General features: G+C 41.5%; 1 protein-coding gene across 4 annotated transcripts in view; it reads left to right on the top strand.

Annotated features, from left to right (window-relative positions):
• Positions 1 to 22818, top strand: part of rad51b (RAD51 paralog B) — a 49786-nt gene that overhangs the window by 17189 nt on the left and 9779 nt on the right. For 3 of the 4 annotated variants that reach the window (XM_061900431.1, XM_061900429.1, XM_061900428.1), the window contains 3 exons: positions 3844 to 3963; positions 15587 to 15770; positions 18782 to 18824. In XM_061900431.1, the coding sequence (XP_061756415.1) occupies positions 3844 to 3963; positions 15587 to 15770; positions 18782 to 18824 (347 nt within the window). The remainder of the gene's footprint in view (positions 1 to 3843; positions 3964 to 15586; positions 15771 to 18781; positions 18825 to 22818) is intronic. The other variant, XM_061900430.1, reaches the window with a different exon arrangement.

Here is a 22818-nt window from a genome sequence, read left to right as displayed (position 1 = left end):
ACAATTCCTTTGTCTTGATGCTTAGTTTGTGCTCTGAATATTTTGACTCGGGTGGCCACATTGAGAGAAAAAATGTGTCTATGGGGCCAATGTGTATGTGTGTATACATTATATATAAACATTTAGCTGTAAAAATCTGCTGTACAGTATGTGTGTTTGGGTCACTTTTTTTCCAGGAACGATACCAATACCAAAAGTCACAATGTCCAATAGAATTCTAAAAAAGTTATGACAGACCACCTCAACAATTTTTTTACAGTTTTTTACTGAATTGGACACCCAAAATGTACATTCAAGCAAAACACAACCCAAATGTAACAAACAGCAGAATATTAATGCAAATAGTAATAAACACCTAAAATATGATATATTATCACTTTTATGCAAACATTTGTTGTAAAAATTTGCTTCCGAATCTGTTCCTGACACATGCGTTTTGGGCTGGCTGCTCTGAAAACAAACCCCACCCACTCTGCTTTGTTCCTTGTCTGAACTGCTGTGACTTAGATTACCGTAATAACTTGTATAACACTCAAAAGCGCAGATTTCAACCACTGAAATACTTTCTTTAGTTCAAGACTTATGGTAATTTTAAAACAGCACTGCATGTAACGCCGGTTCGACATCGTGGTACCGGGTTCGATTCCCTCGAGGATGCGTCAAACGAAGAACACAACAAAGGTAAGATCTAACAAATTTATGAACAAAAAGTGAGCTCAGAACAAAAACACTGGAGCTAATAAAAAGGGAAACAAAAGACGCCAGCGTGAAAGCTAGGAAATATAAAGAACTAAGATTTGGCACGATGGCACAAAAAATGAAAACAAAGATGATTAGCATGTGAGCTAAAGATGACAACAAAGTGGCTTAGCTAATGAGCTAGCGAGAAAAACATACCAGACGTTACTTGTTGCATGTGAGCAAATTAGAGTCCCAGAAAGAATAAACAGAAGAGGCTGGCTTATAAAGGAAAGGTAATTAGCAGAGAACAGGTGTGCAGGAACCGGGAGTAACAGCTGAAACTAATAAGTTACCATGGTGATGGACTAAACGGGAAATAAACGGATCAGACGGAGAATGACAACAAAGATGGAAAAATAAACAATAATATTTGAAGATCCGAGACACGGATCGCAACAGTATTCCCCCCCAACAAAAGACAGATACCAGATGTCTCAAAAACAAAACAAAAATGCAAAGAAGAACTAGAATCCCCTCCCCACAACAAGAAAAAAGTCCACAGACAAAGGGAGGGAGGAGGGAGGCCATGGTGGAGGGCCGCCAGGTCGCATGTCCCCGAATCCACCGAGGACACATCACGTGGCGGCGGCGGGTGGAACGCCGCTGCCGAAAAAGTTTTGGCGGGCGACCTTGAAAAGGCCACCTCTGTGGCCGCCTTGTAGGATGAGGTGCCCGGTGAGGCGGACGACACGGGCTTGGCCACATCAGTGGCTGACATGGAGGAGGTAGTGTCCTGCGAGGAGGACGACCTCGCAAAGGCCACACCCGTGGCCGACGTGGTGGATGACGCTTCAGCACCGAAGTCCTAGCAGGCTTGGAAGCAGCAGACGAGGGTGCGGGGACTGCAGCCAAAGCAGGCCCGAGTGCAGCAGGCAAGCATGATGCAGTTGCCGCAGCCGCAGCAGACGGCGTCCTCGTCACCGTGGAGACAGGTGCGGTTTCTGCAGCTGAAGAAGGCGTCATTGGCGGTGTGGAAGCCGCAGTCGTCGTTGGCGGCGTGGAAGCCGCAGTCGTCGTTGGCGGCGTGGAAGCCGCAGTCGTCGTCGGAGGCGGCGTGGAAGCCGCAGTCGTCGTCGGAGGCGGCGTGGAAGCCGCAGTCGTCGTCGGAGGCGGCGTGGAAGCCGCAGTCGTCGTCGGAGGTGCTGGCTTGGGCTCCAGCCCCGTCGTCTGCGCTGATGTGGGCTCCAGCCCCGTCGTCGGCGCTGGTGTGGGCTCCAGCCCCGTCGTCGGCGCTGGTGTGGGCTCCAGCCCCGTCGTCGGCGCTGGTGTGGGCTCCAGCCCCGTCGTCGGCGCTGGTGTGGGTTCCAGCCCAGTCGTCGGTGTTTGGCGGCGTGGAGCTGGTACCGGCGCTTGGCGGCGTGGAGCTGGTACCGGCGCTTGGAGCTGGTACCGGCGCTTGGCGGCGTGGAGCTGATTATGTACTTTTCAAAATTCTTATTGTTAATAGAAACTGGTGGAGAATGAGAGTCAACAATATAAAAATCTTCATCAAAAATATCGACAACAGGGGGCGGTGTTGCGTCACCGGTGGGCGTACCCCAAATGTCGTCACTGCTAGAGTCAGGGGGAAAAAAAACAGCTGGATTACCGGTAGTGGAAGGTGAATCCTGGTCGGGGGGAAGTTTGCTGTGTTCGTAGGAAGGATGAAGTGGTGCTGGATAATTACTGCCGTGCGGGGGACCTTCCCACTGGACCCCTCGCCTCTTCGGGGCAGCGCGAACGGCTTCGGAGGGGACTTCAGACCCACAGTAAAGTCTTTCCTGCTCCCAAGCCATGAGCTCCAACCACGAACCCAAGTCGAAGGGTTCCTTTCCTTGGTTCGACGCGAGGGAATTCTTTTTTGCTGGGACTCTACTGTAACGCCGGTTCGGCATCGTGGTACCGGGTTGGATTCCCTCGAGGATGCGTCAAACGAAGAACACAACAAAGGTAAGATCTAACAAATTTATTAACAAAAAGTGAGCTCTGAACAAAAACACTGGAGCTAATAAAAAGGGAAACAAAAGACGCCAGCGTGAAAGCTAGGAAATATAAAGAACTAAGATTTGGCACGATGGCACAAAAAATGAAAACAAAGATGATTAGCATGTGAGCTAAAGATGACAACAAAGTGGCTTAGCTAATGAGCTAGCGAGAAAAACATACCAGACGTTACTTGTTGCATGTGAGCAAATTAGAGTCCCAGAAAGAATAAACAGAAGAGGCTGGCTTATAAAGGAAAGGTAATTAGCAGAGAACAGGTGTGCAGGAACCGGGAGTAACAGCTGAAACTAATAAGTTACCATGGTGATGGACTAAACGGGAAATAAACGGATCAGACGGAGAATGAGAACAAAGATGGAAAAATAAACAATAAAATTTGAAGATCCGAGACAAGGATCGCAACACTGCACATCATATTGGCAGCTAAAGTTTTGATGTTCAAGGTCTAAAAAAAAATTATATAGAACGTCTGACGGGCCGAACTGAAAATCTTAATGGTATGCATGTGGCCTGCAGGCTGTATTTTTCCCAGATTTGCTATACTGTAAAAGTAGGTGTGTGCCTTTCCAAATCCTGTCAAATCTAGTTCATTTAGAACATGTGAAATCTAGTGAAACTGTTGAAACATCTCAAGAATGGTCAGTCAAAACAGGATGCACTTGGGTTCTTAGTTTATTATTTTCAACACACTTGCAAACATCCATCCATCCATTTTGTACCGCTTATTCCATTAGGTGTCACGGGGGGCGCTGGTGCCTATCTCAGCTAAAATCGGGCGGAGGGCAGCGTACACCCTGGACAAGTCGCCATCTCATCTCAGCACTTGCAAACATGTATAAAATTATTTTTCACATAGGTATCATGGAACATTTTTTTTTTCGGAAGAAGAAAAAATAATTAATTCTATTTTGAAAAAAAAAACTGTCTGAACATGACAAAATGTGGAAAAACTGAGGCGCTTTGAATCCATCCATTTTCTACCACTTAGTCCCTTTGGGGTCGCGAGGGGCGCTGGTGCTTATCTCAGCTACAATCGGGCAGAAGGGCGCTTTGAATACTTTCTGAATTTTCTTTTGAAACTCGCATTGTTTCTTAAAGTGCGTGTGCATGTGTTACCAGGCTGGTGGAGATCGCACAGAGCAGGTTCATGGACCGCTTCTGCTCAAAGGAGAAAGTCTTGGAGATGGCAGGTAGGGTCCATGTCTACAGGGATCTCACCTGCCAGGATGTCCTAAACAGGTGTGGTACAGTCTATCAGAATTACATCAAATTTGTCACTAATACCATTAGAAACTGAAGCTTGGTCAAAAATTGTGGATGCACATCAAAATATAGAGTTTTTTGTGGTTTGTACTGTAGCTAACTTAGAGGGTTGGTGCTTCGCCGTTTTTTCCAATGACGCAGAACATAATTGTATTTTTATCCACAAAAATTACAACAAAATAATCTTGCAATGTACTGCAGAAGACCATTACTACTGCTACCTTAAGGATTTCAGTCAGCATCCAATAAGGAATAATATATCAAGTGATATTACACAAAAAACGTCATAATGTTATGACACTGAAACAAAGTCATATTTATAAATGAGAATACAAGTCATTTTTAATGAATGAATGTCTTAATTCCCACTCAACCGTCTGAGACCACTCTCTGTGGTTGCTGAGGAACTGATATTCATCTGGTAAAAATGTGAAAACACATCTTCTTGATGGTCAGGAACAGACACAATAAACCAGGGGTGTCAAACGTATGGCCAAACCTCGATCAGGTTTTATCCGGCCCATGAGATGATTTTGGCATGTACAAAAATTAGCTGAAATTTTTGAATGAAAGAAACTGCTCTTTTAAATGTGTCAATTGGATATCACAAAAGCAATTATTTGTATCCCCTACCGTAGGAGTGAGCATGACTTCAGAGGGGGCGGAGTTATGTGCCAGGTTAAGATGGAGGACTGGGGACGCATTATCTGGGCGCACATAAATATGCCGAAATAACATGTATTCCCTTCTAACTTAAATGGGTTGTACTTGTATAGCGCTTTTCTACCTTCATGGTACTCAAAGCGCTTTGACACTACTTCCACATTTACCCATTCACACACACATTCACACACTGATGGAGGGAGCTGCCATGCAAGGCGCTAACGAGCACCCATCAGGAGCAAGGGTGAAGTCTCTTGCTCAGGACACAACGGACGTGACGAGGTTGGTACTAGGTGGGGATTGAACCAGGGACCCTTGGGTTGCGCACAGCCACTCTTCCACTGCGCCACGCCGTATAACTTCATGTGTGATTCATGGAATGAGTGCAAATTCACATGTTTTGTTGTAGATGATGCTACATATGTACAGAACAAACCACATCATGTTGTACATAAGTTGAGGAAAATGAGTAGAGTACATTAATAACATGCTGTAATTTGATCTTGATATTACTATTTATTACATCTTCTGTTAGATTAAAATTTTACACCAATGAGAGAATTTTAAAACTCTGCCTAGCTCACACCTATTTGACTTAGGGCTGGGCGATATTGCCTTTTTTTAATACCGCAATACTTTTAGGCCATATCGCGAAATACGATATATAGTACGATATTTTGCTTTAGCCTTGAATTAACACTTGATGCATATAATCACAGCAATATGATGATTCTATGTGTCTACATTAAACATTCTTGTTCATACTGCACTAATATATGCTACTTTTAAACTTTCATGCAGAGAAGGAAATCACAACTAAGTCAATTTACCAAAACTGTATTTATTAAAGTTATTAGCAGGTGACTTTTCAAATGATGGTACATATTAGCAGTAATGCTACTTTTAGTAGCAACGCTTGTGCCCCACACATGACAAGTTAAAGTTTTCTATTCGACATATTCCCGCTTGAAGCAGAACCCCCGCCAGACAATGGGCCCTGTGCTGTTTTTCTCAGGAATTAATTCTTCCTTCATTTGTTACGAGATTCGCACCTTATTTCTCTCGCAACAACCCTCTAGCATCACAGCTAACGTTACCCAGTCTGCTACCTTTCCGCTGGGCGAGGGCGTATACGTATGACGTGACAGTAAGTGACGTATGAATGTGCGCCTGCTTGCCTGTGAGGAGACACAGGAAAAAGCGAGGGGAGTGTAATGCCCGCAGCTGTGTGAGAACGTCTACTCGAATATTACGATATAGTCATTTTCTATATCGCACAGAGACAAACTCGCGATATATATCGTATATCGATATATCACCCAGCCCTAATTTGACTGATGAAAATTATCACATAATTTATTCAGAAATTATAAATCACGACAAAAAAAGATAGACTAATATGAACTGCAACGTGTACTGTAAGTATACAAAAATAACAACATTATGATTTGTATGTTCTCAGATTGTGCTTGTTCTATTTTTAAAAAAAGAAAACTATATGAAGTTTTCTTTATTTTTAAATTATCATGAAATTATTTCACCAGTCCAGCCCACTTGGGAATAGATTTTCCTCTATGTGGCCCCTGGGCCAAAATGAGTTTGACGCCTCTGCAATAAACTGTTCGTACTGAGGACACATTGAGGATGACATAGCTCAGACGGTAGAGCAGCCGGCCAAATACTCGAGGGTTCCTGTTTCAAATCCAGCTTCCGCCATCCTCCTCACTGCTGTTGTCCTCACTTCTCCACCTTTCTCGTAGTGCCACCCACACTGGTGTAAATGTAGATAATTAGTCACTCGGAAAAAAAGTGCAATAAAAATAAAATTTACATCACATTCATAATTTTAACCCATGATAACATTATTGTAAAAAGTGTTTGAATGAGTCCTACACAGATTTGTGTTCGACTTGAAGTCATCTAGTGTTGTAAAGGAAACGTGTCATGTGACTATCCCGACATATAGCACATTGCATTGGCATTATCAGGTAAACTAGCCTATTTCCAAAAGCATATTTGTTTTTACCATTAAAGCTCATTTTTTAAATCCATTTAACTATTTAAATGCTTCAGTAGGGTGTCAAATACTACAAGACCCAAAACCAGTGAAGTTGGCACATTGTGTAATTCCTAAATAAAAACTTCCGACCGAATGCAGCTGAGATAGGCTCCAGCGGCCCCGAAAGGGACAAGCGGTAGAAAAATGGATGGATGGATGGATTGAAAACAGAATACAATGATTTGCGAATCCTTTTCAACTTATATTCAATTGAATAGACCGCAAAGACAAGATATTTATTGTTCGAACTGAGATAAACTTTTTTTTTTTTTTTTGCAAATAATCACTATCAATCAATCAATCAATCAATCAATGTTTATCTATATAGCCCTAAATCACAAGTGTCTCCCCCAGGGGACCAAAAGCAATGGATGTCCAGCGGATCTAACATGATATTGTGAAAGTCCAATCCATAGTGGATCTAACATGACCTTGAGAATCCAGTCCAAAGTGGATCCAATATACAAACCCCGTTTCCATATGAGTTGGGAAATTGTGTTAGATAGGGGTGTAACGGTACGTGTATTTGTATTGAACCGTTTCGGTACGGGGGTTTCATTTCAGCACGCGGGCGTACCGAACAAGTTTGGAAGCAGAAGTCTTCACAAGCTGCTCTGCTTTCTGCCTCTGTCTGAGCAGTGAGCACCCAGCATTGTCCCGCCCACACAACCATCTGATTGGTTACATACAAAGCCAATCAGGAGTGCGTATTCAGAGGGATGTAACAGCCAATCAGCAGTGCGTATTTAGAGGGATGTAACAGCCAATCAGCAGTGCGTATTCAGAACCCATGTCAATGCTTCAGCGTCGAGCAGAGATATTCGTTTAGCAGGGGAGCAGCGGACTCTACCCAAATTATAGTAAACAGTCAGTTCCCAGTCACAACTATTACAAACATCACTATGAACCCGTTGACCTTCTAGAAACTTAAACTGCAGCTCAGCTAGCTCACAGTATAGGCTTGCGGTGAAGGCTAATTAGCTTTTAGCGTAACGTTAGCTCATTTTTCTCTGTGTGTGTGTGTGTGTGTGTGTGTGTTTGTGTGTGTGTGTGTGTGTGTGTGCGTGTGTGCGTGCGTGCGTGTGTGTGCGTGTGTTAGGGGCAGGAATTGAATTCCATTTGAATAGCAGGGTCCCTGCTATCACATAATGATAAAAATACAACATTTAAATAATAGAAGTCAACTACAGGCTTCCCAAAAGATGTAATAAATTAAGCATGATGAGTTGACATTAAACAGTTTCAATGGAAACTGTTTAATGTTTCACTTTTTATATGTAGAGGAAAGTTTTTTTCATTTTATTTAATCAAAGCAACAACTTGAGGCAGTTTAATGTGGATTAACGTGGGCAGAATTATTATAGTGTTCCCAATGTTAAAAGGATAAAGCCATTGTTCACAAATTTGGTAAATAAATAACAAAAAAATTTATATTTTGTTGTTTTCTTACTGTACCAAAAATGAACCGAACCGTGACCTCCAAACCGAGGTACGTACCGAACCGAAATTTTTGTGTACCGTTACACCCCTAGTGTTAGATGTAAATATAAACGGAATACAATGATTTGCAAATCATTTTTAACCCATATTACATTGAATGTAATACGAAGACGAGATATTTGATGTTCAAACTCATAAACTTTATTTTTTTTTTGCAAATAATAATTAACTTAGAATTTCATGGCTGCAACACGTGCCAAAGTAGTTGGGAAAGGGCATGTTCACCACTGTGTTACATCACCTTTTCTTTTAACAACACTCAATAAACCTTTGGGAACTGAGGAGACACATTTTTGAAGCTTTTCAGGTGGAATTCTTTCCCATATTTGTTTTATGTACAGCTTAAGTTGTTCAACAATCCGGGGTCTCCGTTGTGGTATTTTAGGCTTCATAATGCGCCACACATTTTCAATGGGAGACAGGTCTGGACTACAGGCAGGCCAGTCTAGTACCCGCACTCTTACTATGAAGCCACGCTGTTGTAACAAGTGACTTGGCATTGTCTTGCTGAAATAAGAAAGGGCGTTCATGATAATGTTGCTTGGATGGCAACATATGTTGCTCCAAAACCTGTATGTACTTTTCAACATTAATGGTGTCTTCACAGATGTGTAAGTTACCCATGTCTTGGGCACTAATACACCCCCATACCATCACACATGCTGGCTTTTCAACTTTGCACCTAAAACAGTCCTGATGGTTCTTTTCCTCTTTGGGTCCGGATGACACGACGTTCATCGTTTCCCCCCAAAAATTTTGAAATGTGGACTCGTCAGACCACAGAACACTTTTCAACTTTGCATCAGTCCATCTTAGCTGAGAAGCCGCCGGCGTTTCTGGGTGTCGTTGATAAATGGCTTTGGCTTTGCATAGTAGTTTTAACTTGGACTTACAGATGTAGCGACAATTTGCTCACACATTTGTTCACAAAGTTGTGACCTTCGCCCCGTCCTTGTTTGTGAATGACTGAGCATTTCACGGAAGCTGTTTTTATACCCAATCATGGCACCCACCTGTTCCCAAATAGCCTGCACACCTGTGGGATGTTCCAAATAAGTGTTTGATGAGAATTCCTCAACTTTATCAGTATATATTGCCACCTTTCCCAACTTCTTTGTCACGTGTTGCTGGCAAAAATTTCTATAGTTAATGATTATTTGCAAAAAAAAAAAAATGTTTATCAGTTTGAACATCAAATATGTTGTCTTTGTAGCATATTCAACTGAATATGGGTTGAAAATGATTTGCAAATCATTGTATTCCGTTTATATTTACATCTAACACAATTTCCCAACTCATATGGAAACAGGGTTTGTAGTAGCGAGAGTCCCGTCCAAACTGGAGCCAGCAGGAAACAATCTCAAGCGGAGGCGGATCAGCAGCGCAGGCAGCGCAGGCTAGCGGTCAATCCTGGGTCCCGACTTTGGACGAGCGGTCCATCCTGAGTCCCGACTCTGGACAGCCAGTACTTCATCCATGGCCACCGGACCGGACCCCCTCCAGAAGGGAGGGGGGGACATAGGAGAAAAAGAAAAGAAACAGCAGATCAACTGGTCTAAAAAGGGGGTCTATTTAAAGGCTAGAGTATACAAATAAGTTTTAAGAGGAGAAATAAATGCTTCTACTGAGGTAGCATCTCAAACTGTTACCAGGAGGGCATTCCAGAGTACTGGAGCCTGGATGGAAAACGCTCTATAGCCCGTAGAGTTTTTTTGGGCTCTGAGAATCACTAATAAGCCGGAGTCTTTGAACGCAGATTTCTTGCCGGGACATATGGTACAATACAATCAGCAAGATAGGCTGGAGCTAAACTGTAGTATTTTATACGTAAGTAGTAAAACCTTATAGTCACATCTTAAGTGCACAGGAAGCCAGCGCAGGTGAGCCAGTATAGGCGTAATATGATCAAACTTTCTTGTCTTGTCAAAAGTCTAGCAGCCGCATTTTGTACCAAGTGTAATCGTTTAATGCTAGACATGGGGTAGACTCTAAAATAATACGTTGCAGTGATCGAGACGAGACGTAACAAACGCATGGATAATGATAACAGCGTTGTTAGTGGACAAAATAGAGCGAATTTCAGCGATATTACGGAGACGAAAGAAGGCCGTTTTAGTAACGCTTTTAATGTGTGACTCAAAAGAGAGAGTTGGGTCGAAGATAATACCCAGATTATCGCCTTGTTTAATTGTTTGGTTGTCAAATGTTAAAGTTGTATTATTAAATAGAGGTCGGTGTCTAGCAGGACTGATAATCAGCATTTCCGTTTTTTTGGCTTTGAGTTGCAAAAAGTTGGCGGACATCCATTGTTTAATTTCATTAAGACACGCCTGCAGCTGACTACAATCCGGCGTGTTGGTCAGCTTTCGGGGCATGTAGAGTTGGGTGTCATCAGCATAACAGTGAAAGCTAACACCCTATTTGCGTATGATGTCACCTAGCGGCAGCATGTATATGCTGAAGAGTGCAGGGCCAAGGACCGAACCCTGGGGAACTCCACACGTTACCTTAACATAGTCCGAGATCACATTGTTATGGGAAACGCACTGCATCCTGTCAGTAAGATAAGAGTTAAACCAAGACAGGGCTAGACTTAGCCCTGTCGTATCAAAACACGAATGGGTATGTCAGACTACCCATTCGTGTTTTGATACTCTCTAATAAAATATTATGATCGACGGTATCGAAAGCAGCGCTAAGATCGAGGAGCAGCCACATTGAGGACGCATCAGAATCCATCGTTAGCAATAGATCATTAGTAATTTTTGCGAGGGCTGTCGCCGTAGAGTGCATTGCCCTGAAACCGGATTGAAAGGTTTCACGTAGATTGTTACAGTGTAAGTGTTCATTTAGCTGCTCTGCAACAATTTTTTCGAGGATTTTCGAAATACCATGATGTCAGGATCGAGGTTAGGTCTTTTAAAAAGAGGATGAATAACCGCTTTTTTGAATGCTAGCGGAACAGTGCCAGAGGAAAGTGATAAGTTTATAATATTTAGCACTGATGGACCTAATAATACAAAGGGCTCCTTAATAAGTTTTCCAGGAAGTGGGTCAAGTAAGCATGTTGTTTGTTTTATTCCATTCACACATTGTAACAATTCTTCTAATGTTATTTCATCAAAACGAGCGAAACTATTTTGGAGCGCAGTATCCCCCGTATATACAGTCGTATCTGTGTTAATAGAGCACAGTTGTAGCTGGGACGCATTGTCTTTAATCTCCTTTCGAATGAGTTAAATTTTCCTATTAAAGAATTTCATAAAGTCATCTGCCGAGAGAGTGGAGCCACTGGAAGGAGTCCCTTGTTGGGTTAGCGATGCTACCGTACTAAACAAAAATTTAGGATTGTTTTTATTAAGGCGGATGAGATTTGAGTAATATTTAGCTTTAGCTAAGGTAAGCATGCATTTATAAGTTATTAAACTATCACTCCATGCTTAATGGTGCACCTCAAGTTTAGTCGTGCGCCATTTGCGTTCCAGCTTTCTACATGATAATTTCTGAACTCTAGTTTCTTCTGTAAACCTTGGGCTATGCCTTTTTGGAGCCTTTTTTAACTTTAGCGGTGCTATACTATCAATGGTTTCGCGCAGGGCGTAGTTAAAGTTGTTAGTGAGGTTATCAATAGAGCCCACATACAGTACTTTGGGAATGGTGCCATTACCGAGGGCAGTAGGCCAGCAAGACTTGTCGTTGTGGCAGCAATAATGTTGCGGCTGCTATTGCAGTTATTATTATTATTAGCTTGCCGAACATGAGTCTGAACCTCAAATTTTATAAGGTAATGATCGGACATTACTTTAGTATACAGGAGTATCATAACTTTGGAAACGGTGATACCCCTGACAAGTACTAGGTCTATCGTATTACCGTTGCGATGCGTGGGTTCATTTATTATTTGTGTAAGACCACAGCTATCAATTAGAGTCTGGAGCGCCACGCATGGTGGGTCCGATGGGGTATTCATATGGATATTAAAGTCCCCCATTATAATTTTATTATCAGCGTGCGTCAGTAGATCAGCAACAAACTCTGAGAATTCACTGATAAAGTCCGAATAGGGCCCTGGGGGCGGTAGATAACAGCCAGGTATAGAGGCAGCGGTGTGACAGACCTCATAGTGAGCACCTGAAACGATTTATATTTATTATTCAAGTTAGGACTAAGGTTAAAGTTTTTTTTGTATATTAGTGCGACCCCCCGCCCCTTTTAAGGGTATAGTTAGGAGAAGAAGCCCCATTTAGCGCAAAAACGTTGTCTGGTATAAGCCAGGTTTCGCTGAGACCGATCACGTTAAGATTGTTGTCTCTAATGACCTCATTAACAAATAATGTTTTGGGAGACAATGATCTTATGTTTAAAAAGCCTACATTATAGGCAGAGGGCTGTTTTAAGGAGTTTTTGATCAAATTATCCGTAGTAACGATATTAATAATGTTGCGTTTATTATGCGCAGTGCACTTAAAATAATTACGACCATATCTAGGAATTGATATGACGGGTATTTTCAGATTGTTTGCTTAGTGCTGCAATAAACTGAACGCATCATAATTTGCCACCTCAGTAGAACGCATGTCCAACTCTGACACAGTCATAGCAGAAAAAACATTATGGGAGTTGTGTATTATTCTAAGAAAATTGCTATGTGTGCAGGGATTATTCAGCCTGGCGCTCGCTAGTTCCTGTTTAACTGACTCCTCACCAAGACTAGCAGGCTCTGTACTTGCCTGTGACCGGGCTTGCTCTAGTGCAGTTAGTCAAGTTTGACTCAAAGAAAAATCTATGTTCCTAGACATGATGGTAGCGCCTGAAGGCGGTGAAGGCCGTCTCTCATCAGCAAGCCAGGTTTGCCCCAGAAGGAGGGCCAATTATTAATATACGTTAGTCCCTGTTGTCTACAGAAGCTAGCCAGCCACTTATTAAGCGAGACTTTAGATATTAGGTGTCACTATGTAAAGCGCTTTGAGTCACTTGAGAAAAGGGCTATATAAATATAATTCACTTCACTTCACTACACTAATCTGCTATATGTCTCATCATTGCCTCTCGCAGGCAGGGGGCCAGAGACAATTACTCAATGCCTGGACATCTTTCTAGCGAGATCACAAGTCCTGGCTATGTTTCACTTTGTAATCTCTGACTGTCTCATCCTAGTGTCATTGGAGCCAACGTGTATAACTTTGTTTACATAACTAGTGGTGCGATTAGCCTGTCGTGCGTGTTTACTAGGCCTGTTGCGAGTTAGCTCCCTAAGATTAGTTTCAATGTCAGGTGCTCTGGCCCCGGGAATACACTTGATTATGGCTGGTTTGCTAACCTTTATGTTTCAGGTGATGGAGTCCCCTATGACTAAAGTATGGCGCTCGGTGGACTGGGGTGTAGGACTAGCTGAAGGGCTGAATCTGTTATGCGTCTCAACCGGAACATCGTAGCTTGTAGGCTGCTTAGGGCTGCTACAGGCTGAGCTAGTCAGCTCACTACAGCTAACGCTAGCAGATGTGTCCACAACATCTAACGTTACAAAATTACACTGCTCTAACTGGCGGACACGGCTCTTTAGCAGAGCCAACCTATCCATGAGTAAGGTGCACGAAGCACAGGAAGCCATACTCACAGAACTTTCTGTCGCCAAATGGAATGCCAGCTGTCTTTCGGGGAAGTGGTGGTCACGGTGTGCCCGGAAGTAGCTTCCTTCAGACCGGCGCTGCCTTTCTCTGTGCTAGCTTTGTTAGCTTAGCAGCTAGCTAGCTATCACGATGTCTTCAAACAGAGCAAAAAAAATGTATTTGTTGTTGAAGATAACCGTGTAATGGATGAACGTTTCTCTTAACTTAGAATTTATGGCAGCAACACATTGCAAAAAAGTTGGCACAGGGGCATTTTACCACTGTGTTTCATTGCGTTTCCTTTTAACAACACTCAGTAAACGTTTAGGAACTGAGGAGACCAATTTTTGAAGCTTTTCAGGTGGAATTCTTTCCCATTCTTGCATAATGTACATCTTAAGTTATCTCCATTGTGGTATTTTAGGCTTCATATTGCGCCAAACATTTTCAATGGGAGACAGGTCTGTACTACAGGCAGGCCAGTCCAGTACCCGCACTCTTGATAACGTGATGATAACGTTGCTTAGATGGCAACATATGTTGCTCCAAAACCTGTATGTACCTTTCAGCATTAATGGTGCCTTCACAGATGTCTAAGTTACCTATGTCTTTGGCACTAATACACTCCCATTCTATCACAGATGCTGGCTTTTGAAATTTGTGCCTGGAACAATCTGGTTGGTTCTTTTCCCCTTTGGTCCGGAGGACACAGCATCCACAGTTTCCAACAACAATTTGAAATGTGGACTCGTCAGACCACAGAACACTTTTACACTTTGCATCAGTCCACCTTAAATGAGCTCGAGCCCAGCGAAGCCGGCGGCGTTTTTAAGTGTTGATAAATGACTTTGGCTTTGCAAAGTAGAGTTTTAACTTGCACTTACAGATGTAGCGACCAACCGTAGTTACTGACAGTGATTTTCTGAAGTGTTCCTGAGCCCATGTGGTGATATCTTTTACACACTGATGTCGCTCTTTGATGCAGAACCACCTGAGGGACAAAGGTCTTTAATATCATCACTTACGTGCAGTGATTTCTCCAGATTCTCCAAACCTTTTGATGATATTACAGACCGTAGATGGTAAATGTTATTAAACTGTTGGGACAATTTGCTCATGCATTTATTCACAAAGTGGTGACTCTCGCCCCATCCTTGTTTGTGAATGACTGAGCATTTTATGAAAGCTGCATTTATACCCAACCATGGCACCCACCTGTTCTCAATTAGCCTGTTCACCTATGGGATGTTCCAAATTAGTGTTTGATAAGCATTCCTCAACTTTCTCAGTCTTTTTTGCCACTTGTGCCAGCTTTTTTGAAACATGTTGCAGGCATCACATTCCAAACTAATATTTGCAAAAAATAACATTTTCCAGTTCGAATGTTAAGTATCTTGTCTTTGCAGTCTATTCAATTGAATATAAGTTTAAAATAATTAGTAAATCAATGTGTTTTCTTTTTATTTACGATTTACACAATGTGCCAACTTCACTGGTTTTGGGTTTTGTATTTTTCACACCTCTTTAACATGAAGTAGTACAGTAGCATTTTAGAAAACACATTCTCAAATGTTTGCTGTATATCAATTTACAGTACTTGTTGTGGGTTAAAGAATATATTGTCATAAAATGGCATTTTTCTTCTCCATTGTGGACCAGATTGTTACAACTTTGTAGCAATGAGTTTTGATGACTTGAGCAAATAATTGTGGTCTACAAACAAACACAATCCTCCCATAAACATGCCTTTTCTATATTTCACTGTCAGACTGGACAGACTAGAGGAGATCATCATCTCAACTGGAGCAGGTCTGATCATACTGGATTCAGTGGCTTCTGTGGTGAGAAAGGAGTTCGACACAACATTGCCTGGCAATTTGATACATCGTAGCAACATGCTGGGAAAAGAAGCAACCACACTGAAATATCTGGCTCATCAATTCAACATCCCTGTAAGTCCTGGCTTGGATGGCTCGACACCACTTTTTCAGATACCTTCTTTTCTATTTTCTTGTTGTAGTAATAGATTTGTATGCCAGTGTTTTATTGGATATAAAATAGGGCTGTCAAAAAATAATAACTTATTCAATTAATCACAAAAAACAATCGCATTAATGATGTGTATACGTAGACAAATCACACAACATATTGATCGTACATCCTTTATGGCACAAGTAACTATACAGTCAGTGATCATGTCGATGTATACGCCAGTGCAAAGATGACTGAGAAGACTCCGACTGGTGGCAAATTTCGCTTCAAAATACACCGCAACGGGAGTTTAGGTAAAACTGTTACCAAGTTTTGAGCAAATAATTAACATGCATTCAAATAAAACATTTTAAAATGTTCCTGTATGACATAATACAATTGCATATGTGTACAAATATTTGGCTATTTTTAAATGTAATTTAAATTATGCCAGTAAGAAATAACCTTGGGTTAATCATGATTTTTCCAAATTCAAGTGTGATTAATCTCATAAATATATATTTTTTGATCATTTGACAGCGCTAATAGATATTTAAAAAAAATCACTGCATTCAAACTACAACAAATATTGTGCTAGCCTGTTGGAAAAAAAATAATTATCCAAAACATGACTCAAGTTATTGAAAACTGATGCTGCTTTTCATTTAAACTTTAAACACGCATGTCTTTTTATTGGCTTTTAAAATCCTTTTGATTCGTCAACAGACCAAGCAGCACTTTTTAAAGAGTCAAAGTTCATCCATCCATCCATCCATTTTCTACTGCTTGTCCCTTTTGGAGTCGCGGGGGGTGCTGGAGCCTATCTTAGCTGCATTCGGACGGAAAGCATGGTACACCCCGGACAAGTCGCCACCTCATCCCAGGGCCAACACAGATAGACAGACAACATCCACCCTCAGATTCACACACTAGTGCCAATTTAGTGTTGCCAATCAACTTATTCCCCAGGTGCATGTTTTTGGAGGTGGGAGGAAGCCGGAGTACCCGGAGGGAACACACTCAGTCACGGGGAGATCATGCAAACTCCACACAGAAAGATCCCGAGCCCTGGATTGAACTCAGGACCTTCGTATTGTGAGGCACATGCACTAACCTTTGTTTCACCGTGCTGCCCCAGAGTCAAAGTCAAATTGAATGAAGTGAAACTTTGTACAACAGTTGAAACAATACTGTTAGAACACATGAAAACTAATTACTAAAATAACCTAAATAATTATGAATTAACATAGTATTGATAGTACCGTATTTCATTGAATTGCCGCAGGGCATATAGTATGCGCCTGCCTTGAATTACTGCCGGGTCAAACTCGCTTCCCAAAATAATTAGCGCATGCTTAGTATTACCGCCTGGTCAAACTCGTGACGTCACGAGTGACACTTCCCCTGTCATCATTTTCAAATTGGAGGAGGCTGATTTCAGTACCGGTAATTTGAAATCGCATAAAGGGAAGAAGATTAAGAGCTATTCAGTAGGATTTATGGTCCAAGCTTACATCACACTCAAATTTTTACTGCATGCCTTTGGTAAGTGCCAGAGTGAGAAGAGGTTTTAAAATAATTAGCGCATGCTTACTTTTACCGAATGCCTTTGGTAAGCTCAGGAGTGAGAAGAGGTTTTAAATTAATTAGCGCCCCGGCGGCAATTCAAGGAAATACGGTATATCTATTCTAGGGACGTAACGATTATTAATGGTATTTATGTTAATGGTATTAATGATAAACTTATCAGCATAAAATTAAGTCACAAGCCCCAGTGTTGCCGGAGGGCGTAGTAAATGTCAAATAAATGCTGGAAGATCAACCCCAAAACATCCAATTTCCTTCACTAGCATTAGCTAATAACTACAGATCGACATACTGTATCTTTGTTTCCCACTCGTGAGAGCGAAAAATATTTAGTGTGAAAGACCGTGCTGAGAAAAAGAAGATGATATTTATTGAAATAAAGAAATAATTAGTATCATGAACGACTGTGCAGCCGACTTTGCAAGACAGTTCAAGCTTAGCGATGTTAATTGGCAACTACTGTACTAAAAAAGATGCACATTTTACTATCACTTATGATGTAATAACAGGGCTAATGCTAGCATAAATGCACTCAAGGCAACATGTTTTATGTAGTTGGAAGAGGAATTCTTGTAGGCTGATATGTGAACATATCTCCTGACACACTGAATAACAAGTAAACTTCGAAAAGTTTTGCGGCCTTGTCATGTCACATTTTTCAGTGTGTATTTGAGAGCTAAGGCTAATGTGAGATTGGTCATGTGACTGCCAGCCTCTGTCCGATTTGGGAAATAAAGTTGATCGTCACAAGTGCTTTCATTTTAAATGTAGCGATCAGAATGAAACTCAACGTAACCGGGTAGATGTAGCATTTCTTATTCACAAAAATACTCATGGCGGCACTAGTACCCGCTAGGGCAGTAACAAAGAGTCCAGAAAGAGCAGAGAAAAATGGATCTATCTAAATAACACATTGAATTGTACATTAACAGCTGGATTATCATCACTCACCGCTGTTGGGTGGACTTTGCATCCCTCACAGTAATACAGTATGTACAGTATGTACACTTTTTACTGTAAAGTTAGGCTTGACTATCATGACAATAACGATTATTTTTCTTTTTTAGATTCATGTTGCTTGTAATTAAAATTCATAACTCTATAATTATGTTTTTACCAGTTATTTTTTTGCCATAGGTGTGTATTTAACTCCTACTAAATTAACTCCATTTGGTATCAATATGGAAAAAGCTGGTGATCAGTCCATGGTGTTGTTCCTTTGACTCTAAGACAGTCATTTTGATTCGGTCTGGCTGTTGTGACCTTAAAAAAGATACGTGCTGTAGAAAATGTGTGCATAAATGTATGGTTTGATGATCTTCTGACCATCTCACAAAGAAGACATGGGTCTCATTCAATTGTTCGATTAGATAACTCTCTGAACTTGCCTTTTTTCTCTTACCAGGTGGTCCTGACCAATCAGATCACCACTCATATTGGACACCAAGGTGAATACTCATCTGGAAAGGGGGTTTGCATACAAACCCCATTTCCATATGAGTTGTGAAATTGTGTTAGATGTAAATATAAACGGAATACAATGATTTGCAAATCATTTTCAACCTATGTTCAGTTGAATATGCTACAAAGACAACATATTTGATGTTCAAAGTGATAACATTTTTTTTTTTTTGCAAATAATCATTAACTTTACAATTTTATGCCAGCAACACGTGACAAAGAAGTTGGGAAAGGGGGCAATAAATACTGATAAATTTGAGTAATGATCATCAAACACTTATTTGGAACATCCCACAGGTGTGCAGGCTAATTGGGAACAGGTGGGTGCCATGATTAGGTATAAAAACAGCTTCCATGAAATGCTAAGTAATTCCCAAACAAGGATGGGGTGCGGGTCACCACTTTGTAAGCAAATTGTCGAACAGTTTTAGAACAACATTTCTCAACAAGCTATTGCAAGGAATTTAGGGATTTTACCATCTACGGTCAGTAAAATCATCAAAAGGTTCAGAGAATCTGGAGAAATCACTGCACATAAGCGATGATATTACGGACTTCCGATCCCTCAGGCGGTACTGCATCAAAAACCGACATCAGTGTGTAAGGGATATCACCACATGGGCTCAGGAACACTTCATAAAACCACTGTCAGTAACTACAGTTGGTTGCTACATCTGTAAGTGCAAGTTAAAATTCTACTCTGCAAAGCAAAGCCCATTTATCAACAACACTCAGAAACGCCGCCGACTTCGCTGGGCCAGTGCTCATCTAAGATGGACTGATGCAAATTGAAAAGTGTTCTGTGGTCTGACAAGTCCACATTTCAAATTATATTTGGAAACTGTGGACGTGGTGTCCTCCGGAACAAAGAGGAAGCAAACCATCCGGATTGTTATAGGCGCAAAGTTCAAAAGCCAGCATCTGTGATGGTATGGGGTGCATTAGTGCCCAAGGCATGGGTAACTTACACATCTGTGAAGGCACCATTAATGCTGAATTGTCCATACAGGTTTTGGAGCAACATATGTTGTCATCCAAGCCCATGAATTGATTAACGTGGACCCCGACTTAAACAAGTTGAAAAACTTATTCGGGTGTTACCATTTAGTGGTCAATTGTACGGAATATGTACTGTACTGTGCAAACTACTAATACAAGTATCAATCAATCAATCAAATGTTTATTTCAGCAAGACAATGCCAAGCCACGTGTTACAACCGTGTGGCTTCGTAAAAAAAGAGTGAGGGTACTTTCCTGGCCCGCCTGCAGTCCAGACCTGTCTCCCATCAAAAATGTGTGGCGCATTATGAAGCGTAAAATACGACAATGGAGACCCTGGACTGTTGAACGACTGAAGCTCTACATAAAACAAGAATGGGAAAGAATTCCACTTTCAAAGCTTCAACAATTAGTTTCCTCAGTTCCCAAACTTTTATTGAGTGATGTTTAAAAAAAAGGTGATGTAACACAGTGGTAAACATGCCCTTTCCCAAATACTTTGGCACGTGTCGCAGCCATGGAATTCTAAGTTAATTATTATTTGCAAAAAAAAAACAAAGTTAATGAGTTTGAACATCAGATAGCTGGTCTTTGTAGTACATTCAACTGAATATGGGTTGAAAGGGATTTGCAAATCATTGTATTCCGTTTATATTTACATCCAACACAATTTCCCAACTCATATGGAAACGGGGTTTGTAGGTGTCGTAGTCACTAAGGCCCTGTCCACAGGGAAACGTTTGTGACTCTTTTTGCCGTCAGGTTGAAAAAGAAACACGTCCAACGTTTCATCGGCAAATCCGTCCAGACGGAAAGGGGTAAATGGGTGGAAACAATGTAGTACAATGCCTAACCATTATTGGTGCTGTAAGCAGACACAGCATCGAGAAACACCAAAACTACAGAAGGAGAAAAACTTCTCTACACAAAAATAGTTATAAGACGAACATAGTAGACAGAAAGGGGAAAAATAGAGACTTGTATGGACAGATAATGAGGAAGCCACAGACTTCCTTTGTGTGCCAGATGTATGACGGATGACAATTTTTCATCCACTAAAACTCGCCACATTCTCTTCCTCCCTTGAATCTCCTCGCACCGGCCTCTTGGACTGGTCAACTGACACAGAAATGTGCTTTGGGTAGGTTTGAGCATGCTTTCATCTTAACAAGCTATCTGCTGTATGTTATGTTACATCAGAACTAGGATAGATAGGACATGCTTTTATTTATCCCACAATCGGGAAAATACGTTGTTGCAGTGCAGCTTTTTTACACAACGTAAAAGGTAGCGCTCCTTCTTGCACTGTGGATGTGACAGTCTAATGCTAAAGGAGCTACTCAGGGCCTCCACAGTGCTGTGCATGGGATGAGAGGGATTGGAAATTATGGATGTCAACTTGGTCGGTATTCTTCTGTCAGCACCTCCTCAATGCTGTCTAGTGGAAAGCCTGTGACAGAGTTAGCTCTCTTATTAGATCAACACCGTATGAAAAAAATAGTCAACAACAGAAGGAGGTAACGTCCGCAGGGACCTACAAATTAGCGAAGGACATACACTATTTGATTTCCTATTATGCAGCTAATTTTTTTTTGACAGTTATTGGAAATATCTTGTGTGACATCATGCACAAAACTGCACTTTATTTGTTTTTAACTATTAGCTGAGATTGGCGCCAGCGCCCCCCGCGACCCCGAAAGGGAATAAGCGGTAGAAAATGGATGGATGGATGGATATTGTGGTGGCGTTTTGTACAAAAAGTGCACTTTAATTTACTGTTGTTTTGATATGTCATCTTAGTGACATCATGCACAAAAGTGCACTCAGCTTGTTTTAAAATGTCTCTGACAATCTTGTACTGTCTGTTTTGGAAATGACATGAAGGTTTGCGCCACTGTTTAATAAATACAGTTTGGTAAATTGACTTACTTGTGATATCCCTCTCTGCATGAAAGTTTAAAATAAGCATATATTAATGAAGTATGAACAATGTTTTAATGTAGACACATAGAATCATCATACTGGTGTGATTATATGCATCAAGTGTTCATTCAAGGCTAGGCAAAATATTGAAATATATATCTTGTTTCGTACACGGCCTAAAAATATTGAGATATTAATAAAAGGCCATATCGCGCAGCCCAACACCCAACCAACCATCACAATTGATGAGTACCAACTCGAAGTTGTACACCAATCGACATACCTGGGATTCACCATCAGTGATGAGATTTGCAAGAGATCAAGAAACATATCGGCAAAGCTGCCACAACCTTAGGGCGCCTCATGACCCATGTCTGGGAGAACCGGAAACTGACAACTCCCACCAAGATGGCAGTGTTCAACGCCTGCATTGTCAGCGCTCTTTTCAACGGCAGCAAAACATGGACAACATACTCCAAACAGGTGCGCAAACTGAACATCTTCCACATGTGCTGTCTTCGACGCATCCTCGGCATCCATTGGTCTTCCTACCATGTTCACACTGCTCTGACAAGGCATGGAGGATAGATGTATCCCAAAGGACATCCTGTATGGCGAACTTTCCTCTGGCAAGAGATCTGTTGGCCGACCCAAAATGCGCTCCAAAGATGCAAGCGGGACATGAAAGCCCTGGACAGGGAAGATGCGGCGGCTGACCGCAGCAATTGGTGCAGTGTTCTTCACAAACAGCTGAAGACTAGCAAAGAAAAGATCCATGCCACAGCCAATGAAAAGAGAGCCAAGCGGGAGCACTCTTTAGTGATGTCACTTTGCACATTAGGGAAATCCTTCCGTTGGCTTTTTTTTATGTCAACCTTACCATCTGTCTATACAAAGGTCTCTTCGTGTGTCCACTATAATCATCTTATTATTATTTTTGTTTCAAGACAACCCTTTAGTTTCCTGTGCCCTGTCTGTTTCTGGTTACATTGCCACTTGTTGCGAGGCATTGCATTACACCATTTCACCCAGCGACGCATTTCCATGTGGACGTGACTT

Source organism: Nerophis ophidion, linkage group LG05, assembly GCF_033978795.1.
Source record: "Nerophis ophidion isolate RoL-2023_Sa linkage group LG05, RoL_Noph_v1.0, whole genome shotgun sequence".
Taxonomy (NCBI): domain Eukaryota; kingdom Metazoa; phylum Chordata; class Actinopteri; order Syngnathiformes; family Syngnathidae; genus Nerophis; species Nerophis ophidion.
Note: the sequence above shows the minus strand (reverse complement) of the source record. Positions and strands in the feature narration are given on the sequence as shown.